The following is a 23,770-nucleotide window of genomic DNA, read 5'->3' as shown; positions in this document are numbered from 1 at the left end:
CTGATTTCCATAGTGGAAAGTGAAAGAATCAGATGGAATTTAAAATAGTGTTATATGGGAAGTAGGCGTGGTTGTAATCCGATTTCACCCATTTTCGCACTATAACATAGAGATATGAAAAGAATGTGATGTACCGAATTTGGTTGAAATCGGTTAAGCAGATCCCAAGATATGGGTTTTCACCTAAAAGTGGGCGGTACCACGCCCACTGTCTAATTTTGAACGCGGTTCCTATAAAATGTTTAGTGCTTGATTTATCGTGCTTTTAGTAGTTTTTAACAGTACCGTTATATGGGGAGTGGGCGGAGTTGCCACCCGATTTCACCCATTTTCACACTGTAGATAGAGGTTCCAAAAAAATTTGCTTCCAGTGAATTTTGCTATTATAGTATTAGCGTTTAGGAGATATGCACATTAAACCTACACCCACTTAAAAAAAAAATTTTAACTGCAGATGCCCCTCCCTATTGTGATCCTGTATACCAAATAAGAGTCTTGTATCTTGTTGTGGAGCTTAGTTATGGCAATTTATTTGTTTTTGAATAATGGCGTTTTGTGGGCGTGGCAGTGGTCCGATTACGCCCATCTGCAATACCAACCGTCTCACGGTACCAAGACACATGCCTACCAAGTTTCATAAAGATATCTCAATTTTTACTCAAGTTAGAGCTTGCACGGACGGACGGACAGACAGTCACCTGGATTTCAACTCGTCTCTTCATCCTGATCATATATATACATAACCCTATATCTAACTCGATTAGTTTTAGGTGATACAACAACCTCTGTTGCATCAGGTTGCGAGGAAAGGCAAACAGGGAAATATCAAAACAAAACATAGCGACGTGGTTGTCAAGCAATCTAAGTTAGGTTTAAACGAAAAACTTATACTTATAGATGATTTGAAAGCCGGTAAAAAGGTTGCAAAAATTTCAAAACGTAAACAAATAAATGAAGCAACCATTCGCACTATCTGAAAAAATGAAAGCACAATATGAAAAGTGGTTTCAGCCGCCAGTACTGGGTGCTTCTCCCATACGTTTCTTGTTCGAGATGTTGCAGTTGTTAAAGCAGAAGTTATATACAAAGGATATAACTCATAAAAGAGGATTCCTGTGGATACCAAATCCATAAAAGTAAAGATGCAGCAGTTTTATGGAACAATAAATAGTGAAATGCCTTCCACTTCAGTTGATGCCAAGCGTTCTCATTTTCATGGAAATTAGAGGAGAAGGAGCTTCAGCAAATGAGGATGCGGCAAGAGAGTTTCCTAAAGTGTTCCTAGAAACAATCGGTTGGGAGGTTGAGGCTCACCAAGTATTCAATGCAGCTGAGTCGCGGTAATGGAGACTGAGAATGAGACATTATCTGTATATGCCGATATTTTCCAAGTTTCAAACACGATGGGAGGAGAAGGATTTCACGATATAAGCATTAAAGATATCAATGAACTTTTCGAAAATGTTGTCATTTCTTACGATGTGATTTTGCAAAACTTTGATGAAAACGATGGAAATGACAACAAAGAGAATGGGGAAAGAACATTCCAGCACTGCTGGTATTAGTGCAACTTTGATCCAAAAGGGGTTAAAAATGGCGACGAAACTAGAAAATCATTTCTTTAACTTGGACCCAAACACAGAACCGTCTGCAAGATTCCAGCGCCAATTAAATGAAGCAGTAGAATGCTACCGTTCGCTCTATGAAGAAGTGAAGGCAAAGAAGACACAGCGATTAATGACGGATTTTTTTTAAAATCATAAATGTAACACATAATATTTACATGAACTTTGAAATTTATTATTGTGTTTTTACCATTCCCAGAATCTTTTTTGTTGTTTCCTTTTAACCATAATACATATATCGTACAATGAAAATCTACAGTGTTTTAACTATGTAAATTCTCACTGTAAGAATATCTGTTTTCATGTTTTCTTTTTTTTTTGCACGGACTTGTTTTTTTTTAATTGAACCCATTAGTGGGTTCTATATGAAAATTTGATTTTTTTGCACTGTCCCAGTTAACCGTAGAAAAAGGAGATCAAGCCATGGGGAATATAGGTAGTATTGGACCGATTTGATCTATTTTTAGCATTACTACATACTATTTACAGAAAAAGACGTTCTCTGTGTTCCATTAAGGTACCTCATATACCGACACCAATATATAAGGAGTAAAGTCAACCGGATGGGTGAACATCCTGATATTAGTTATATAGGGGCTAGGTCAAGTCTTTACCCGATTTAATCCATTTTAGGCACACATATGCACCGTTAATAGAAGACTACGCCTGCTCCATTTTATTAATATAACTCACATATTGGTCATTAAAGCGTTCTCCCCGAATTCCAATCATATATCTCATACATTGAACGATAATATCGGTAAAAAGTTAACCATGGATACTTGGGTCCACATCTTCGGTGTATGGAGGCTTGAAAAGTTATTGCCCAATTTTTACTATTTTTAAACTTGAGATGGCATATCTTGAAGGCATTATTTTTAAAAAGCTTTATTTCAATATACATATGGAGTAGTGCTTGATTTGCACACTGCAAAGTCAAAAAATCAGATGAAATTTAAATTTGTGTTATATGAGAAGTAGGTGTTGTATGTGACTTCACCTGAATGTGGGCGGAGCAACGCCATTTGTCAAATTTTGACACCTGCTCCTATAAATCCCTTTTGTGCCATTATGGATGTATACGTTAATGACTCTGACTCATTACATTATTAATTTACGCACTTTAAGTAGTTTTTATAAAAACCGTTATGTAGGAGAGTTTCACCTACTTTTACGCAGACGCAAAAGCTGTCGAAACGGTTTGTTCTGTACAAATTTGGGTGATATAGCTTGAATTGTTTGAGAGATATATACATTAAACCTATTAAGGGACGAAGCCACTCCCACTTTTTAACAATTGTCAAACCACAGGTGACCCTCGCTATTGCGATTCGTTGTATCAATTTACAGTTGAATTAATTGAGGCTTAATTATGCCAATTTATAAGTTTTCGATTAATATTTACTCAAGTTACAGTTTGCACAGACAGACGGATAGACAGACAGACATTCGGACAACACGTCTCCTCATCTTGATCATTTATGTATATTCATAAACCTATATCTATCTCGATTAGTTTTAGGTGACACAAACAACTTTTAGGTGAACAAAACTAGTGTGCTCTGTAACAAGAGTATAATAATGGACTGGCCAAAGTCCCGATATTATATACTGGACGTATCAAGAACACGGAATGAAACGATTATTGATGCTGAAGGATTTCATTGGAAATAATAAGACATTTATGGTATTTTATTTACTATTTATTTAATTTATATTTTATTATTAAATATTTTTATTATTTTAACAGTAAAATATACTTTGAAAATCTTTTTAGTTATCAAAGATGTTTTTAAAATTTATTCATCAAATAAATTATGAAAAATCTCTTATAAAACCAAACTTAAGTTTTAACCGGGTTCCGCTTTATTTTTCAGCTAAATAACAAAAAAAAATACATATTAATATATATTTTAAAGGTAATGATAAATAATTATTAAACCAGTATAAATTTCTGCATATAGAAAGGACACGAAAACTTCGTAGTCTGGACTTTTACCGAACGGACTTGTTTCTTTGGGTATAGAATAGAATACTTGTAGAAAAGAAAAATAGAAATGCGTTCACGAAATATAAAAAGTTTATTTAATATCTGCCATGTCACCGTTAAAAATATATACGCGATTAAAAATATGAAGTCTGAACGCATCCATCCATCACACGTGCTTCATTGTGTGCTTCGTTTAATTAAAGGAAATTAAAAGGTTCTACATATCAGTGTGTGCTTAAATGTGGGTTTTCGCTCACATTTCAAGTATTTGTTTGTATGTATGTCATGCATTATAGTATCTAAATAGACAATACACTGACAATTTTCGGCATACAACTTAACTGCAGCTGTGTACTCCGCCACCATGCTATTGCCACCGTCCAATATGTGGCGGTACAGCTCTTTGCCCATCAGTCAGTCCGCCAGACACTCTGTCATTCTCAATTGCCGGCAGCCAAGGTGATTTTTAAGCAATTTATGAATGCAGGTGTTACTTTTCCAATCGGCGCAAAAGGCGAAAAGGTTAAAAGAAACACAACAACACAGCGCGCTGAATGTAGAGAGGAGACCAGCGGAAAATGTTTTCTCGCAGTTGTGCGCTTCACCCATTCACCCATTCACAATTCACCAGTCACCACTCACCATTACCCAAATCCACATATGCATATGCGCTCACACATGTGTATGTATATGCCGCCCGTCGCACTCCAGCTACAGCAACAGATGTTGTTGACTGGTAGTAGAATCTACATATATTTCTAGCAGAAACATGTAAACCTGTGTGTGTGTAGCTTTCGCTGCCAACACTTGTTTTAATGCTGCGCATTGTTGAGGCCAGCTGTTGTAATTGACGTACATGGATAGGTACGCTGCTTGCTCTATGGTGTTGTAGTTGTAGTCGTGTTGTTATTGTTTATTTGTGGTGCTGATTTTTTAGCAATCATGTCTAGCAGAGACTGTTGCTCTGCATTCAATGACTGAATGCTGATTTCATCGCCGGCATCGTTTATTTTATTCAGGCAGCAGCAGTTAGGCTAGCGGACAGCCAAAGGCAGTCAAAGTGGGCAGCAGACGGGGCTTGGAAAGTAGGCATGCAGCAGCTGCCGCCAGTACTTACATATTTTTACATACATTAATATGGCTACAGGGCTCCAACAATTCACTCCGGACCGGCGTGAACTCTGCCCACTGCTCCTTGCCAATGTTGTTTTTCTTGACGATGCAGATGTTTTCCCTTTGATTTTCATTGGAGAGCATAATTTGCCTTCCGTAATTGGAGCCTCGCCACGAAGTATTCCCAAGTGAGTGAAGCTACCCTGTCTCTTTCGATTATAATTTTACTATATGTATACAGGGCCGCCGAAAGAAAACCCCGGCCCAGGAGTAAATATTTATAATTCTTTATAAACTTTAATAACTATCTTTCCACTTACTACTTCAATGTTTTTAAGGAATAAGTCAAATACGACGTAATGTTTTATGCTCTGATCACATCTGTATTAATTTGACTTCTTGTTGATGTTGGCTGGAACAAATTTGTATTGCACGATTTTGAAAATCAATAATGATCATATGTATATATCAGTTCATACATAGATTTTCAGTCTAAACTATTTTTTCAGTTTATACCGGAATATATGAATATTGGGATAGCACGACTTTACAGTTAATAAGAAGACAGAAACTTCTCATTTAAACATTTATTTACCAATCTAATTCATGAAAAAACGGTTCTTTTAAAAGCTGTTGACTATCGTGATTAAGTTTATGAACATGCTGTTTAAAATCCTCTTATCTTCAATTATTTGAAACTGTGTGGAAGTGAGTTTTTCGAGCATCGGCGACAGCAAATGAGTCGATAATATAGTGTAGCTAGTTCTGAAATTCTGCCCTGTGACAAGCATGATTAATTTAAATTTTTGATCCTTACTAAAGCACTAAACGAACGTTCACCACTTGAAACAGATACGGATAAAGTGCAAAATATTCTCAAAGCGATACAAATAAATATTTGGGAAAAGTCTTCCTAATTTTCGAGCTTTGATAGCATACGGGTTTCAAAATTTGCATCGTTAACTTTTTACAAACTTTTTGACAGCTGCGTTGAGTTTATCTTCCTTCAAATTATGGAGCTGCCATAGAAATAAGATCGATTTCTTTTGAATTTAATTTCCTCTTTATCCAATTTTCATCCACTTCTTCATGTAGGTCGTTCCCTTTTTATTTTTGTTTTTTTGCTGATTGTAAAATCGTCTCGACATGCTCTATCCTCTGCATCAATTTTGCTTTCATTATAAATTGTTTCACACTGGTCGCGTAGACATTGCAAGTCCACATGAAGATTTTCTGTATTTCTAACTTTAGCGTCGATGGTGGCATTCATCTCTTGAACCAACTTTCTTTCATTTATTGACTGAAAGATTTTAAACCATATGGTGGCTATTTAAACGCACTCAAATTTGCTCTTATATTTCAAAATTCCATCAACGCCTCGACGAGTTTCTGCAATTAAGTTCTTTAATTTTTTTTAAATCTTTTATCAATCCGGGAACATTTTTCGCAAATGACTTAATGACCTCGATTCTGGTAGACCACCTTGTATTATAAAGACAGTGAAGTGATCTGAATATTTTGCATTTCAGAATTTCCCAACGTTGTGTGCTGCTACTGAAAATATTGAAACATTTTTGAACGACACCAAAAAAGTTATTGCTGGAGAACAACATTCAGCCGAGTCGACTCCAACCAAATTCAGCGTGTGGGCCCCACAGAGCGAAAGAACTGCATACTTATTAATACGTTGGATGTAATTTTGCCCTCCTTTATATTTACCGCTCATATTACTACCATGTTTTGAAAATTAAAGCGGCAATAGCTTTGCCGATTTTTTGACCCAATCTACAAAAGCGTGAAAACGTTACTTTATCGGTAATCACAACGTTTATTCTATTTTTTACTAACTAACTTTTACTAATCACCAATTGTTTGGAAAATGCGGTCCACTTCGAGATTTCCGGACCCGGGGGAATCACCTCCGACCCACTTCCCTCTCGGCGGGTCTATATCTAACTGCTTTAGAGCAGACTAATGTCATTCTCCTTTTCTGAACTGACGATGTTGGTTTTGCAACTGTATTATCACTGGTTAATATAACAATGTAAACTCGGCATTTCTTGCTTTCGTACGAAGTATCATCGTCGCCTGTTTTAGCTCTATAACAGTACTCACTACTGATTTGCATGTCAGATACTATTTTACTATTATAACCCCCTCGAAATCAACAACAATCCACCCTCGCACAGCGTAATTGCACTGTGGGAAAATCATCATTTGTCATCAAACTTTTTTGTAGTTATGTAACTTTAGGATCTATTTAACAAATCTAAATATAACTGTGTACTAGAATCAGGGTTATAAATACCTAAACTAAAATTAAATATTAAAGAAAATTAAGGAAACTGAAATAAATTCTATAAAATGACGTACATGAAAAAGAAACCAAATTCTCAAACGGATTCTAATCAATCAACGTACAAAGTTTAATTAATAGCAAACGCTTAGCTTAGTATTAGCTTAATTAACGGTAAATGTTTTAAAGGCCTTGTTGAAAGACGACGGCGAATATCTCACCTTTAAAAGTTATGGTGAATAGGTATATATTTCCTTCAGAGCATGTATATGGTACATTTCCATTTAATATTATATTGCATTGGAATAACAATTATTTTATTTTGCTTGCAGATGGCTCTTGACGGCAAGACGATAATTAAAGAAGAAATTACTGATAAGGACGCCTATGAGACTTCTGCACACAATAATTCTAGTCGACGGAACAAAGGTTCGTATTATGACGTTTACGTAAATTTTTGCAATCCAATCAATATTCAAATTATCTCAACGATATTCTTTATGAACAAACTACTAATCAAATAACTTATTAGATTAATTCGGATTATTAGATAGAGCGGATGACCTGGATTAATTAGGGTCTGAAAATAACTAAAGAACTTCTGCTCTAGATTTTCTAAATAAGTAAACACCCAGTGTATACTGAATTCAATTAAAGAAAAGGAGATATTACAGTGTTCTTTTGATACTGAGCACAATGCATACCTTTGTAATTTGGAAGCTACATATTAAGCTATAATATGCCGAATTTCATGAAGATATCTCATCAAATAAAAACGTTTTCCATACAAGGACTTGATTTTGATCGTTCAGGTCGTTCGATATTAGTGGTTCCGACTTAAAGGCTTCTTAGTGAGTAAAGGACATGTGCAAAATTTCAGAACGATAGGGTATTACAAATTTCTCGGCAAACTTAATATACCTATATACTATGTTCAGGATATAATAAAGAACGCCCTCCGCTGTTCGCAGCACAATAATATAACTTAATAATAACATATGAAGCGGTGCGTACAAATTTACGGTATTCATCTGTCGTACATATTTATGTATAACAGTATATTCATGCACGTCTTTTATGAATAGTAGCATCATGATGGGAATTTCGCATAAAAAACAATTACGTAACAATAAAGACTACATAGCCAAGGACAAAGACCAAGAAAACCAACGAGGGATTATTTTTACGATTTCTATTCCGAATTGTTTGAAAAAGCTTTCGTCGCCCACTTCACCGAACACATCCGGCTCTGCTGGGAATGCAAACAGGTGTCTCCTGTGGTTGCTTGTGAGTTGTGTCATGCAAATTCTAAGAAAATACATGAACCGGAAAAATACACTCATTCACCTTATTTGCCCCAATCACCCACTCACCACTTACATGGCTAACGGAGCGAATACTCAATGCTAGTGGTGGTAAGGGTATAATAGTAAACTAAACTAAAGAAAATATGTATGTAGTTTTACTTCCTAATGAAAATGTTAGCAACAAATTTGCTATTGTCAGCCAAAGATTCATAAATGCAGGAAGGTTTTTTTTTATGGCACTGTGTTTGAAATAGAAACTATTTTTCGTGGTAAAAGTTCTAACAAATTTTCTAAATAAGTGTGCTTAAATATTGAGCGAGTATAGACATATGTACAGACATATATTATAAAGTTTCAAAATCGGTTTAATTAATATTATATACGTACATACATATGTACATATGTGCAAATTTAAATTAAATATAAAGAAGAACTCGAAAACCAAGAAAAGACGATGGAGTTTTTTGTTTCATTAGCTAACTATGGGATAGTCTGCAACTATAGTATAAGATATTAAGTCAGACCTGATGGAGGCAGAATCAATGCCGATAATGTGAGACTTAAAATCTATTTCATAATTTCTGTCGTTTGTTGTTGTCAAAACATTCCCCCAAAAATGGGAGGAACGCTGTCATCTCGAAAAATAAAAATACAGGTCTCTTCTGGTTACGTGAACCTCACTTTAGTAGGAACGTTCAACAATGTTCGACAAATTGAACTCTGCTCAAGTGGCTAAGCGTTAACAACGCCAGTTAAGAAGAAGAGAAGAACTGTTGCTATATCCATCCTTCAGAAGTTCTATATTTCAACGAACTTTTTATATGCAGATCCATGCCAACTGAGTATCGATTTTTCATTAGTTGGGGTATAAAATAATTGGCTTAAAAGCTATGAAAAAAGCTTTTGGAAGTTGCACTCCGGCGAATTCAATATTTTTATTTTGATTTAAAAGTTGCAATAGTTTGGCAAACTGTTATAGATCTAACAGCTGCCAGCGATTATAAATAGTCATGGCGACGTGTGTGTATCCATTTGTATGTAATAAATGTCGCATGCGAGAACTGTACAAAACGGAATTGGTTACGTTGGTCATTGCCATTGTCGACGGTAAGAATAAATTTGAGTCAACTTTCATTGGGCATACCCAGCGTGCAACATATGCGCTCAGGCAATTCCGTTTAACTCACACACCATTTCTCTGCATTGCCATTAGGCAAACATAAATTTTAATGCTTTTTTTTTAATTTTGAATGTTTCTAACACAAAGAAAAACTGAAACAAAATGTTTTAGTGCAACAAGCAAAAATTTAGCAGAAATACTATGTACCAACTGTAGAAAAGTTTAGAAAGCAGAACTTTCGCAGCATCAGTCCCCACAAAACTAACAAAACTTGCTGTCGCACCCACAGTTCAACTGAAAACATATGTATGTACATACATTAAGGCAACAGCTGCCACAGTTGCGGCAATTCTAAGCTTCGTCATCAGTAGTGACCAAGAACCATGTGTACAATAGCAGCATGAAAAGAAAGTTTGTATAACTCCAATCACCTCCAACTCAACGCCCCATCTTTGAATAAATATTTGCAGCAACTGTCCAATTGTGTTTGGTCAATTGTGGGACACCACTTGTGCGCTCTTGGATACCGTCTTTCCCCATCACACCTTGAGACGGTTGTTATGATATTTAAAATGACGGTATCGCGGGGAAGGAGCCATCAAAGAGTTAGGTCACTGAATCCAAATGAAATCTGCTTTCGAAACTTGATGGCTTTGGAGAAAGCGGTTATACTAGCTGATTCAGGTATCTGAGTACTCTTTTGTACAGGATTCAACTCGCTTACTGTTTTGTTGCATTTAAATGTAAATTTTTTGACAAGAGAGCGGCGTCCAAAGTTAGCGTGCAGAGAAAGAGAGAATCGATGATGACTAATAATAGTTTAAATTTATGTAAAACAACGCAATGGAATATCTCTGTATTTTGTAGTTCTTCACTTACTGCGTTCTGACGTAGTCTTCGCCAAATCGAAATTACTCTTTACAGTTTGTTATGGCGACAACGTGAGCAACCAGTGCATCGAGTCTTTAAACGTTTAGTTCCCTAGTGGAACTGGATAAATTGTGTGATTACAACCTAGTATTAATTTAATCAGTGAGAGTTAGAGAGAAATAAAGAGATTAGATAGAGCCATGCTAATATGGGAAGTTACCTCCATGATTCCATACTAAATAAGCTTGTATATATGTATTGCAATTGTTTACGTCGTCTGCTTGTGAAAAGTACCTTATTTAACATTATTGTACAGCACCAACAAAAAGTATTATCGCAGCATCTTCGTGTGGGTAACGGAATGCGGTAAAATGTTTTGTATTTGTAGAAGCCCCAAGATAATACCACATTAGAGCTTTTATTTAAAATGGTGGAAACCCCTTACCTGCTTCTATTTGTTCATTTGTGCCACCAAACTGATAGCGAAGCGGGCTGGAATGAAATGTGGACACTATTCATTGGTAAATCTATGCAAATACAAACGTATATGTACATATTTGAATAATACCTACATATATTTGTCGATATAAGGGTCCCTTTTTCATTTTATGTGCAATCGAAATGTGTGTCCAAACTTTGCGCAGCTGTGACCAACCGACGTTCTTGTTGAAAGGCCGGCCGCACACAAAACGGCTTTCATCAGCAGCACTGTCCCAGCGGATCGCACACTAGGAGCGAACCCACTGGAAAGATGGAAAGAAAACAGTGCTCTCGTTAATATTCATCATGACTATTGGGAAATGTGTATGGGTATTGCCAAGTGTAGTGAAAATGCGGTTGATACCACTAGGCACAATAGATTGTGCTGTTGAAGATGACAACTTCTGCGAATTATAACAGGAGTTCTGTCGATTGAAATAGTTTTTCAAGCATTAGGCGATTTTAACTCACTTAGTTAAGAAATAAATTCAGTTTATTTTGATTCAAATTAATTTGGTATCTACATATTGACTTGTTGTCCACTACGATAAGAATATTTTGAAAAAAGTGGTCTATTACTCACTGTTCATTAGAAGTACGTTGTTGGATACGAAGTAAAAAAGTGGGAATTTACCCTGAACAGGATATATAAAGTTTGCCACGAAGTTTGTAACACCTAGAGGAAACATCGGAGAACTTAATATATACAATACATACTTAAATGATCAGCGTGATGAGTTGAGTTGATTTAGCCATGTCCGTGTTTCTGTATATACGCAAACTAGTCCCTCAGTTTTTGAGATACCTAAACCTCTGAACATGAAATTTTTCATGAATTATTGACCAAGGCAACTCTGCAATATCAGAAAAATATTTCCTATGGGACCACTACAGCATAAAGCTGCCATACAAACTGATCGATCAAATTCAATTTCTTGTATAGAAAACTTTTTTATTTGACGAGATATCTTCGCAAAATTTGGCATGAAAGATTATCCAGGGCAACGCTACAACATTTTCAGATCGAACCACTATACGTAGGCTGCTTTTTATATTTCGGGATTTGGCAACCCTAGCGTTGCAATCTGGCAACACACAAAACGCACACACTCGAAAAGTTTGACATTTTCGATGTTTTGACATACAAATGCTATTTGTGATGTTTACAATAACTTAAAATATTCATCTAGGCCAAAAAATGGATTCAAATCGCGAACATTTTGGCGCTATTATGTTTTACGACTCTCGACGTGGATTAACTCAGCAACAGTGCATCGCTGAATTCGATTCAATTTTGGCGTTGAAACTCCATCAAGGACCAGTTTTTATCGATGGTATAGTGAGTTCAATCGAAGCCCTAGAACTCTCCCAGTCACATTTAGTGAAGGTCGTCCAAAATCAGTTGTTGTTACGGAAACGATGCTCTGCGCAAACTGAAATTGCCGGATCGTCATGTGATCTATAGTGAGATTGAGATAACTATAGGTATTAGTGGGCCTAGCATACTAATAATATTCAATATTGCATGAACATTTGACTGTAAAAAAAATTTGTTCACGTTGGATCCCACACAATTTGTTAATTACTCAAAAAAAGGCACGTGGATGAGAGAAATGTTAGAAAATAGATAACGGTGTTTCGAAAATTGTCTATAACATCGTGACAGGTGATGAATCGTGGATTTACGCGTATAGGCCGGAAGGTAAACAACATTCGACTGTATGGGTGCTTCAAGATGAGCCGACATGTCGCAACCATACACTAGAACAATGCAGAATAGTAAATTCTGAGTTGTACACATCCATTTGTTTGCTAGTTGTCTTTTAAGAAATAAGAAAACCAACCGACGAAGACGCATCAGTCTTCACCACGACAATGCGAGCTCTCGCACATCGACTGAAACAAATACATTTTTGAACACTCAAAACATCGATTTGATGAGTCATCCACCGTATAGTCCTGACTTGGCACCAAATGACTTCTTTTTATTTCCGAACGTTAATAATAAACTAAGAAGTCAACGTTTTTCGACATCTGAAGAGTGATGTGTTCAAAACGCATGTTTTGGAGATACCTCAGAGTGGCAAAAGTGCTTCTACAATTAGTTCAAACTCATGCAAAAGTGTATAGATCTTAATGAATAATATTTTGAAAAAAGAATTAAGCGATTTTCGATGATTAATATTTGTTTTTATTCTCTAATCCGAAATATATGAAAAAATACAACCCCCATATCATATAGCTGTCATACAAACTGAACGATCAAAATCAAGTTCTTGTATGGCGAAGTTAAGATTTTTTCTGGTTTTTCAGACCATCTTAATATGGTTTGGAATGTCATCACCTCTGCTCCTTTTTTATTATAATTACTGATACAAATTGTATTGAACAAATCGTATATCAGAAAATCTTTTTTTTACTTCTATTAGAGAATTCGAAATGAACCACAGATGTTAAAGTATAATTAAAAATATTTATTATTTAAAGTATATTTTGGTTAAATTTTAATTTAAATTGGAATGACAATCATTATCAGCAAATATACTTTATTAAATATTTACTGAATGTAAAATTTTTTACACCACCTATGATATTTTTGCCAGTATTTCTATGTATAGATACACGAATGATAATGACATACAGAATAAGTACTAGTGCTTTGTACACTGTATTTTATACTAACTATTGCACTTATGAGCGTAAAGTATAAAAAGGTGTTAAAAACCACACAAATTTTCAAAAACTACTCATCATTTTATGAAGCCATAAAGTTGTTGAGAGGACTTGAGCCGTTGAAAACAAATGTACACATTTCTTAAAGCAATGAATACATAATGAATTTTAAGTGGGATTATTTTCCTTGTTGTAGATAGACAAATTTGTAACGTAATATATTAAAGAGGCAGGATGGAATACATTAACTATTAAAGAGAGGCATTCCGAGAGCTAAAACTGAATCCGAGGCTAAAACAATGCTTATTTCTTACGAAAGAGTAGTCACAGAGAGTTCGCAATATAGAGATAGTTCTTTTGAAACTTTATATTTTTATACTCTCGCAACCTGTTGCTACAGAGTATAATAGTTTTGTTCACCTAACGGTTGTTTGTATCACCTAAAACTAATCGAGTTACATATAGGGTTATATATATATAAATGATCAGGATGAATAGACGAGTTTAAATCCGGGTGACTGTCTGTCCGTCCGTCCATCTGCCCGTCCGTCCGTGCAAGCTGTAACTTGAGTAAAAATTGAGATATCTTTATGAAACTTGGTAGACATGTTTCTTGGTACCGTGAGACGGTTGGTATTGCAGATGGGCCTAATCGGACCACTGCCACGCCCACAAAACGCCATTAATCAAAAACAAATAAATTGCCATAACTAAGCTCCGCAATAAGATACAAGACTGTTATTTGGTACACAGGATCACATTAGGGAGAGGCATCTGCAGTTAAAACTTTTTTTTTAAAAGTGGGCGTGGTCCCGCCTCTAATAGGTTTAATGTGCATATCTCCTAAACCGCTAAAGCTATAATAACAAAATTCACTAGAAGCAAATGTTTTTAGCACTTCTATTGACGGTGTGAAAATAGTTGAAATCGGGCGGCAACTCCGCCCACTCCCCATATAACGGTACTGTTAAAAACTACTAAAAGCGCCATAAATCAAGCACTAAACACGCCAGAGACATTAAATTTTATCTCTGAGATGGCATAAATCGGCTTTATAGGAACCGCGTTCAAAATTAGTCAGTGGGCGTGGCACAGCCCACTTTTAGGTGAAAACCCATATCTTGAGATCTGCTAAACCGATTTCAACCAAATTCGGTGCATAAAATTCTTTTCACGTTTCTATGTCATAGTGCGAAAATTGGCGAAATCGGACTACAACCACGCTAACTTCCCATGTAACACCATTTTCAATTCCATCTGATTCTTTCACTTTCCACTATGCAAATCAGGTAACAATGATTATATCGGGGTAAAACTTTGCGTGAATAATACGTTTAAAGTATGCCACCTTGTGACCAAAAATTGTCTAAATCGAACCAAAACTGTTCAAGCCCCTAAGTACTAAATATGTGGACCCCAGTGCCTATAGTTGACCTTCTACCGAAAATATCAGCCAATCCACAAAGAAATCTCAAACGAGTATACCATTTGACTTTGCGAGAGTATAAAATGTTCGGTTACATCCGAACTTAGCCCTTCCTTACTTGTTTTGAAATGGGTTCATTGAAATCACAAAATATGCATGCAAAGGATTAATCTAAACGTACTGAATACTTCGGAAATAGTGGAATTGTCAAACTGTGTGAAGGGTCCAACAAAATTTTAAACTCTCTCCATGTTTTGAAAATTGCCAATCGGGAAAGAATCTTCATGGAAAATGCCGCAATACGCTTTCCTGACTAACTAGCGGGGAAACCATCCAAACCATCATTCACAGCACTGTCCCTCTTGTTTGTACAGGCTAATTGAAATTCTTCGTCCCTAGGTACATACGGCGTGGTGCGCGTTTCCCAAACAGGTGTTTTTGTAAGTTTGTTGTTGGTCGTGTGGGCAGGATTGTTTAGATTGTTTGCGTATTTGTGTGGGACCGATAACGATGGCAACAGCTAGCTAATGGCACAAGTACTTGTGTGCGTTGAAATTCGAACAGCTATCACAGTTAAGCGTTCATATGTATAAATATGAGCTTTACATACATTTGTACATAAACATATATTGCCGTCCTTTCAATCGCCGTTATATTCGTATCTCTCAAATGCGTGAGTTTGCTTTTGAGATAATAATTTGTGGATTCAGCTGCAACATCACTCACTTCGTCTTGCTGCTGAGGTAAATAGTGATAATGGCAGCAGCAGTAGCTCGTAGTGTTTACACACTCTTATGTGCGACCGTAAATGTGTGTATGTAAAATCGACCGTGATGGGTCGTCTTATAGCGGCTAAACAATAGCACTTGATTCCGATCAATCTACAAAATAATAGGAAAATATTAAAAATATATTTGATATTTTGCTTAAGGAGTAGCAAATGCCTTAAATTATTGGAATAAAAATGAAACACATGGACGAAAGAGCCAAACGCACATTGCTGACGATCCCAAACCCAAAATTAATACTTCTGCCTCAGCCAGGAGCATCAGCGATGGACCAAATTTATCAGTTAATACTGAAACTCTTTGTGGGCGATTGTCACAGAGCAAAAAGTCTACGAAAAGTACCGCTACTAAAAAACCAAGACCTCCCTTTGGAGGTCCCCCAAATTTGGAGGCCCTTACCCTTACAAATTTGCAAAAAAGCAAATCTCCGGGCCCGTGTTTAAATTTCAAAATATATTGTGGTCAGATGAATCCAAAATTGAATTATTTGTTAGTACCAGTTCTAGAGCCTATTTTTATTAAGATATCTTCTATTTATTGAATCTGCTTATTCAAAGCCTAACGATAGGTAATAAAATCTTAAATCTATTTAAAACAAGACAAGCTGAAGGGGGTCATTGAGCCTGTTTGGAAAAACGTTGCTCTTTAAAAGGCTGGTAGAACTTTTCTTTTTAAACTAGTTTGAATACAGGAATGCAACGAGACGTTAGCTGATGGAATTGGATGATTACGGAGTTTAAGCTCATAGTTCTTTCTGTTGTCCTCTACTTCTTTATATACCATAAAAATACCAAGATCTTTGTGAAAGTTTTTATTTCGAATGTACCATGGCGAACCCTTTATCGCTCTGAGAATTTTTGACTGAAACCTCTGTATTATGTCTGTATTATGTCAACTTTGTCCGACATCCCCCCAACTTGAAAAATAGTCCCTGATTTTAGTGGCGTTGGTCAAATTCTCTTGAAACTAAAGCTGTTCGAATAAATATGAATTATTTTAATATTTAGTAAAGGTTTGAAATAATTTTAAGGTAAAACTTTTAGAATTTTTCGTACTACATAGAATACTCCTATTTTTATGTGGAATTAGTTTTTAGTTTATTTAACATAAACTGTGATATGAAACTTTCTTTCCTTTCAATTGAAACATATGGACTATGGAAATAATAATATGTTGTTGAATATCTTATGCATAAATTTTAAGACTTAAAACATATTTTTTATTAAAAATGAAAGGACTCGTTTTGTTTATGTGGTCATTCTTGTTTATTTGTGGACATCTATGCATATGTGCTGTAGTGATCCAGTCTGAACAATATGATCGAAGGTTGCACTATTGGCTTATATCATGTTCCCACCAACAATTTTAAGCAATTAAATTACATTTTATATATTCGCTAATCTAGACTGTCCTCACTGCCGTTGAAAGTTTATAAAACAGCTGGTTTTGACTAGCCGATCGTAGCTGTGGCATTTTTTCCCGCCAAAAATCTATTAGATCGGTTTCGGCAGCTTCACTCCACATAACTCTCCTTTTTTTGATATTATTTTCTGTCATTTTCACTTATTTACTTGATGCTGCTTTATTTTTTACATTTTACTTTATTTGTTTGTTTAATTGTTTTCACTTTGACAAAAACAGTGTGATAAAACTAAGGGAGAAACAGGGGGCGCTAAGGGGCCAGACAAAGACCTTTATCGCCTAAGTTATTTGTTATAGTCAGAATTTCGCTCTTCTTTGATGTGTGGCTTGAATGGTGCATTCTTCGTACCCAATACTCTCAGTTTCTTAAAAAAAATTTTCATCCCATTGTAGGTGGTTGCCGCTGTGCACTGCTCACCGAGTGACATGTCATCATTCAATATTTTTGTCGTATGTCCCCGCACGCTACCCGTATTGATTCTGTGCCTCCTTCTCATTTCCGTTTTGTTTGCGCTCTTCTCGTTATTGTTGCAGCTGTTGTTGTTTTAACACGCTTCGTTTATCTCAATTTGGTTTGTTTGCACAGCAAATTGTCTTCTATCGACCATGCGAGCGACTAGCGCACAACCAACCAAGCCCAGCTGGCAGCCCAAAAACCCAACTAATATCTCTGCGACAAAATCACACCCAAATCCCATTCAGGTATTGACATAACATACATATATTCGTATATAACATACATTCATGGCATACACATCTACGATTTGAACGGATATACTCTATTCCTTGCGGGTTGTGGGAGAGGGTTGCTGTGGCGTCCATACGTACGTCAGGGCAGCAGGTGGGCTCTGATGTGCGATCGACACACACACGTATATACAAACGTCAAGTTAAAGTGGTAGAGTGTCGACGAATATAATGGATCATGTAGCCTCGGCTTTTGTTCAAACAATGCCATCATTGTTGCCATCAGTTATTTTATTCATACGAGTTTGTACATAACTTAACGTAAGACGTCCTGTCATCATCGTTACCTCGCCAGCTATCATTTATTTAATAACTTTGTGCATCTCTATACAGAAATACGCCTCAGTTGGTTCTAGATTAATTGTAAATTGCTTACAATCATATTTAAAACTTACAAAATAGCCAGCTAACTTATCAGCCTCAACTAACGAAAGCGACGCTGCTTACAAATTCAACCCATTGTGATTTTGTACGGATCTACTATACATGCACTTAAACTTTCATAATACTGGTGTTTTATTTGCTTAATTTGTTAGTTAGATTAACTTGTTTTTTAACCAAATATATTGAACTGAACTGAAAGAACTGACGGAAAGAACGAGCGATTAGTATAATTGTATGACGAAGAGGATTAGGTAATGATTTGGTAATGCATCAACTGTATTACCCGGTTCTGCACCCCGGCGATTTTCTTGTACTCAGAAGTCAATTAAATGCTATTGGGAAATAAATTTAGCGACAATTAAGAGATAATCCCCGAGATCGAGGATATTTTAAAGCAAATAGTTGCACAATTTAGCCATGTCCGCCTATCATATACATATACGCGAACGAGTCCCTCAGTTTTTGATATATCGGTCTGAAATTTTGCACACGTCTTTTTCTGCTCATTTGTCGGAACCGCCGATATCGGACAATTACAGCATATAGATACCAAACAAACTAACCAATCCAACTCAAGTCATTGTATGGAAAACTCCGAAGAAATTGTTCAGATTGGACCACTGCAGATTGTACCATATAAACTGACCGATCAAAATTATGAAAAAGAACTTTTGATGCTCATTTATTTTATAAAAAAATGCACATGCTAAGGGTATTATGGCTTCGGTGCAGCCGAAGTTAACGTTTTTTCTTGTTTTTACTCTATATGAGGTCAATTTGATTTAAATTTTCTGTCTTGTTACAAGGGAATTATACTTCAACATTCTCTGCGATAAATGTTTTACCAAAAATAATAAAATGCTTCACTCACAACACTGCAGTTTTAGAAAAGAGAAAATAAGCTGCGAGACCAAATTTAATAAATAGCTTAATAAAATTATATATGTATATCTAAATGCATAATAGAGTATCATTCGGCGTACCTGTAGGCAAATAAGCAGGGGGTATATGAAGAATGTCGAGTTAATACCTATTCAAACACGATCATTGCCACTCCCTGTTTTTATGTCCAACTTGAGATAATTGTTGTATGTAGGAGCAAATTCTTCAAAGTTTTCCATGTACGTACATGTGGCAGCAAAATGCAATCATGTATTTGGCAACAAATGTTGAAACACGTGTTTGCGCTTTCAACACCATCACTAACAACCAACAGCAGGACGGCAGAATCATCGACAAACGAGAATGACAGCTATTGCAACAAGAACACTAGCGATGAGAAAAACTCGTGTGCAAGTGCAATTTGTCCAGAATGTTACTAATTTATTTGCCATGTTCGGGAATACCACACCACACCGAAGTTGCCGGCTGTCTGCTGCCCACTATCGTAACGTGCAATGGTTAATGGCCGGACAACACTGCTCCATATTCGTGTAGCATGCCATATTCTACAAAAGCACAATTCCCAATGTGTGGAAAATGTGCAGGATGTACTGTGACATTGGTCAGTTGCCCTCGAGTCTCTGGTGATGAAGCAGAGGCAGCTGACCGGAGCGAGAGATGGCTGAAGTTGTACTTTGTTTGTACTTGAATGTGGAATACAACAATGCAGCAAAGCAACGAAGCGAAATGCCTTCTTCATGTTGCAGCTAATGCATTTATGATGTGTCGGCTGCTGACATGTCCTTTCGCATGCTCCACCAGACAGCAACGCATTTATCCTTCGGGTCAGCAACAGTAGCAACAGCAGTCGAAACACAGCATAACTGAGTCGACGTCAGTGGCAGAAGCAATGTAACACAAATCTCGGTATTTGCGGTTGCGCGAACACACGAACGCCGTGACATAACAATAAAGGTACGGTTGGACGGACATGGCAACGGCAACTGCGTGTTTCAGGTACTGCATATTTTGAGCATGACAACCCGCCTGCAACAAAAATCACTAGAACAGGCAGCACTCGCCTCTTCAAAATTTGACCAGCATTGGTTGCCACGCTACTGCCGCTGGCCACATTTCGTAACATTTTCGGTTGGTAGTTGAGCAGCAAAACGTTGTTGCTTTTCACAGGCGCTCACCTTATGTTGCTGTTGCGGTGCTTGTGGCACGCTTATCCAAACAGAACACAACTAACACACGCTAATTACAACATTGCTTATTCATTTACAATTTCGGCTCTTCGTTTCCTATTGCAGCTAACTCCTCCTCCAACTCTTCTTCCGGCAAGGACTCGAGCAACAGCAATAACTCTTCGCAAACCAACGGCTGCGCTGGTGCAAGTGGTAGCAGTGGGGTGAGCAACTCTAGTTCGACTTGTTCGAATCCGAACGCTAACGGAACGCGCAGTTGCCGCACCCCCGACTCTCCGGAGAGCGCACGGGCTATTGCACCACGTTCACCTATGTCACCACAACTGCATCACTCTAGCCTGGCACCACCACCACCACGACCGAATCGTAATGCCAGCGCCTCACCGGTAGTGAATGGAGCAACGACCACCACATCACCGCCTCCACTACCCACACCACCTACACAGGCGGCACTGGCTGCTGCCGCTGCTGCAGCTACTGCTGCTGCAGTGCATGCTGAGCAGACACGCCTACTTAGTAAGATACGTAAATTTCTTGGATCTCTGGTACAGTTAGCGCAAGAGATTCATCCTGAAGTAAGTGATCGTGTGCGTGCGCTAGTGCTCTCACTGGTCAGTGGTAGCATAAGCATTGATGAGTTCCGCCTGACACTTCAAGATGCCATCAATTTGCCATTGCGTCCGTATGTCATTCCATTACTCAAAAATCACATTTCCCTGCTGCAACGCGAGATCTCCGAATTAGCGCGTGCCAGTAATCAGGTAAGAATTACTTAGTTATTTACAGTATATAGTCTATATATATCTAGAAATGTTATGGACTTGGTTGTAATTGCTTGATCGCCAATCTTTAGACTACACTACAATACGTTACCACGAATGAGAATGTTGTAATGGAGTTTTCTCCACACGGGCCTTCTGCGGAATACAGTGACATGTTCGTACACATGGATGCTGCGCAGGCTGCAGCTGCGGCAGCCGTTGTGCAAGCTACAGCGTCCAACAGCGCGGGTACTACCAGCCTCGTCTTTAAGCGGCGAGCTTCGGACACTCTAATGGAACACCACAATGGAATACAAGACTGGAATGATTATATGGCCGCTTATCCGCCGGCCAAGCGCGCCTTGCATGCACATTCGACTCATTTAAACGCCGCATCCGCCGATGCACGTCTTGCATTTACCAGTCAACCAACCATTTTTGATTACTCGGCGGCAGCCAGTAGCACGTCAGCAATTACTCAATCCGAGAATAATTTCAACAGCCTTATGGAGAAGGTACAGTTGCCCAGTTAGTTGTGATGTATTTGAAATGCTGGTAGTAATATGTCTGTATTTATCTATAGGCAAATCATAGGGAAGATCGTGATCTGCGAGTTAATACCGTTGCTGAAAATGCAGCGCAACGACATCCTCCACGGTCTGGTCCCCCAACCACAAGCACTAGTGCGGTTGGTGCTGGCAGCGTCAATCCCACACTCGGCGGCGAAGAGGAATGGAAGAATATACACACCATGCTGAACTGTATCTCGGCAATGGTGGATAAGACAAAACGGGCGATTACCATCTTGCAACAGCGGGGCGTAGAGCCCCAACAGCTCAACTACAGTGAAGTTACACCAGCATCACTGGCCGAAATACGACGTCAGACTGAAGAGAAGGTGGCTGAGTTCAAACGAAATGCCGAAGAAGCAGTCAACCAGGTAAATACCCGCTAGGCTGATATCTTAGTTCACCCGAAATATACTTTGTTTGTTTAGGTGAAACGACAGGCGGTGATTGAAATACAGCGTGCAGTGGTAGCAGCAGAAACACGCGCATCAGAAGTGATGTCACAGGAACGCTTGCGTATGGAAAAGTTTTTCGTCGAGATGAGTCGCCATTCAGGTGGTATCCACAATTCCAGTGCAGCTATCGCAGGTGTAGCAGCAGCAACCGTGCCAGCCGAACGTGAAATGGACAACAAGTCTCCCTCGATTACAGCCGGCCAAAATGTAAACTGACTAAATTAATAATGGAAAGCTTTTATTTCATTATTACCTATACATATTATTATTTTGTATTAAGGCTTGCTGGAATTGTGGACGTAAAGCAACCGAAACTTGTTCTGGCTGCAATTTGGCCCGTTATTGTGGCGCTTTCTGCCAGCATAAGGATTGGGAACACCATCACCAGGTAACTGTTAAACCTCTGTTGAACGAATGGGCATTTTTGGAATATACATTGAATATCATATCTAATATTAACCGTATTTTTCTGTGCTTAATGCTATTTCGAAGATTTGCGGCACTACGCGATCATCTGATATTTCTGCTAAACACAGTGTGTCTCAGGGGATCCCACTTACGGCAAACATGCGTGGCTCCATCTCTAGATCCCCGCCTAATCAGCCGCAGTCAACGTCTCAAGTGCCGCAGCCACAGAACTCAGGCAGCAGCAGTGTTGCGCCACCGACTTCACTCGTGGCGAACGGGGTCGGCTCCAAATGACGCATTCGCATGATGAAACCGAAGAAAAAGTACTTGTGCTAGTCAAATTAAACTAAAAATTATGCATAAATTAATTAAAATTAACTTCAATATAAACTACATTTATTGATACTATGTATAAAAATCTGCAGTAAAGTGGAAATTAGAATGAGAACGGCATTGAAACGCTAAAAAATGAAAGGAATTTTATTACATCAGCCCAGCAATATCAAAACCATAATCAAAATAGACTTTAAAATTTTATTATATAATATAATACAATAGAGAAGGAGATAAAATTTTAACGTTTGGAATTCACTTAAACGATAGCAGTCTTCAAACTTCAAATGTTAATGAGACGTTTTACGCACAGATACTAAATACATACATATATCACAGTATGAGGGCACCCCTAGAATAATGTAGAAGTTCACTTTGATTTCAATGGTTGAAAATTTTAAATATTCTCTGTCATTGATTCAAAAAAGTTAAAAATTTGTAAACCGATTTAGTAGAACTAATATTAAAGTAATTAATCTGAGAGTGAAAAACCAAAAACAAAAAGTAGAAAACGAAGAAAATATACTGTAATTTAAGTAATTTATTTATTACGTATTATAAACAGATTTCAATAATCTTAAATGTATTAATTTATGTTATTGCTCAATAAAATAAATAAATAAAAATATATGAAATGATAACTAATTGACTATAAATGCAGACACACTTTTACCTATTCAATAGGGGAGAAAAAATAGGTGAGTAGGAATACATAGTATGTAATTAATGGAAAATGTTTTACAAATTTTTTTGGAAATAACTATAATTTCATGCTCTGAGCGGCGTTATTTTATATTTTACATTACGTTCATGTTGCACAGGGTCAACATAATCATATACTGATACATACAAGTATATGTACATTAGGTTAGGTATTTATTTCGCTTGGTACTCTAAAAATTTCGTTGATAGA

General features: G+C 37.3%; 1 protein-coding gene across 1 annotated transcript; it reads left to right on the top strand.

Annotated features, from left to right (window-relative positions):
* Positions 1-3,292: 3,292 nt before the first annotated feature.
* Positions 3,293-22,847, top strand: nvy (CBFA2/RUNX1 partner transcriptional co-repressor nervy). Its single transcript, XM_036369163.2, has 8 exons — positions 3,293-3,312; positions 7,357-7,453; positions 20,437-21,092; positions 21,185-21,607; positions 21,676-22,032; positions 22,090-22,323; positions 22,397-22,504; positions 22,609-22,847. Exons 1-8 carry the CDS (start codon positions 3,310-3,312, stop codon positions 22,816-22,818), a joined length of 2,088 nt encoding a protein of 695 aa, XP_036225056.1. The 5' UTR covers positions 3,293-3,309; the 3' UTR covers positions 22,819-22,847.
* The last annotated feature ends 923 nt before the right edge of the window (positions 22,848-23,770 follow it).

Source organism: Bactrocera oleae, chromosome 4, assembly GCF_042242935.1.
Source record: "Bactrocera oleae isolate idBacOlea1 chromosome 4, idBacOlea1, whole genome shotgun sequence".
NCBI classification, from domain to species: Eukaryota; Metazoa; Arthropoda; class Insecta; order Diptera; family Tephritidae; genus Bactrocera; species Bactrocera oleae.
Note: the sequence above shows the minus strand (reverse complement) of the source record. Positions and strands in the feature narration are given on the sequence as shown.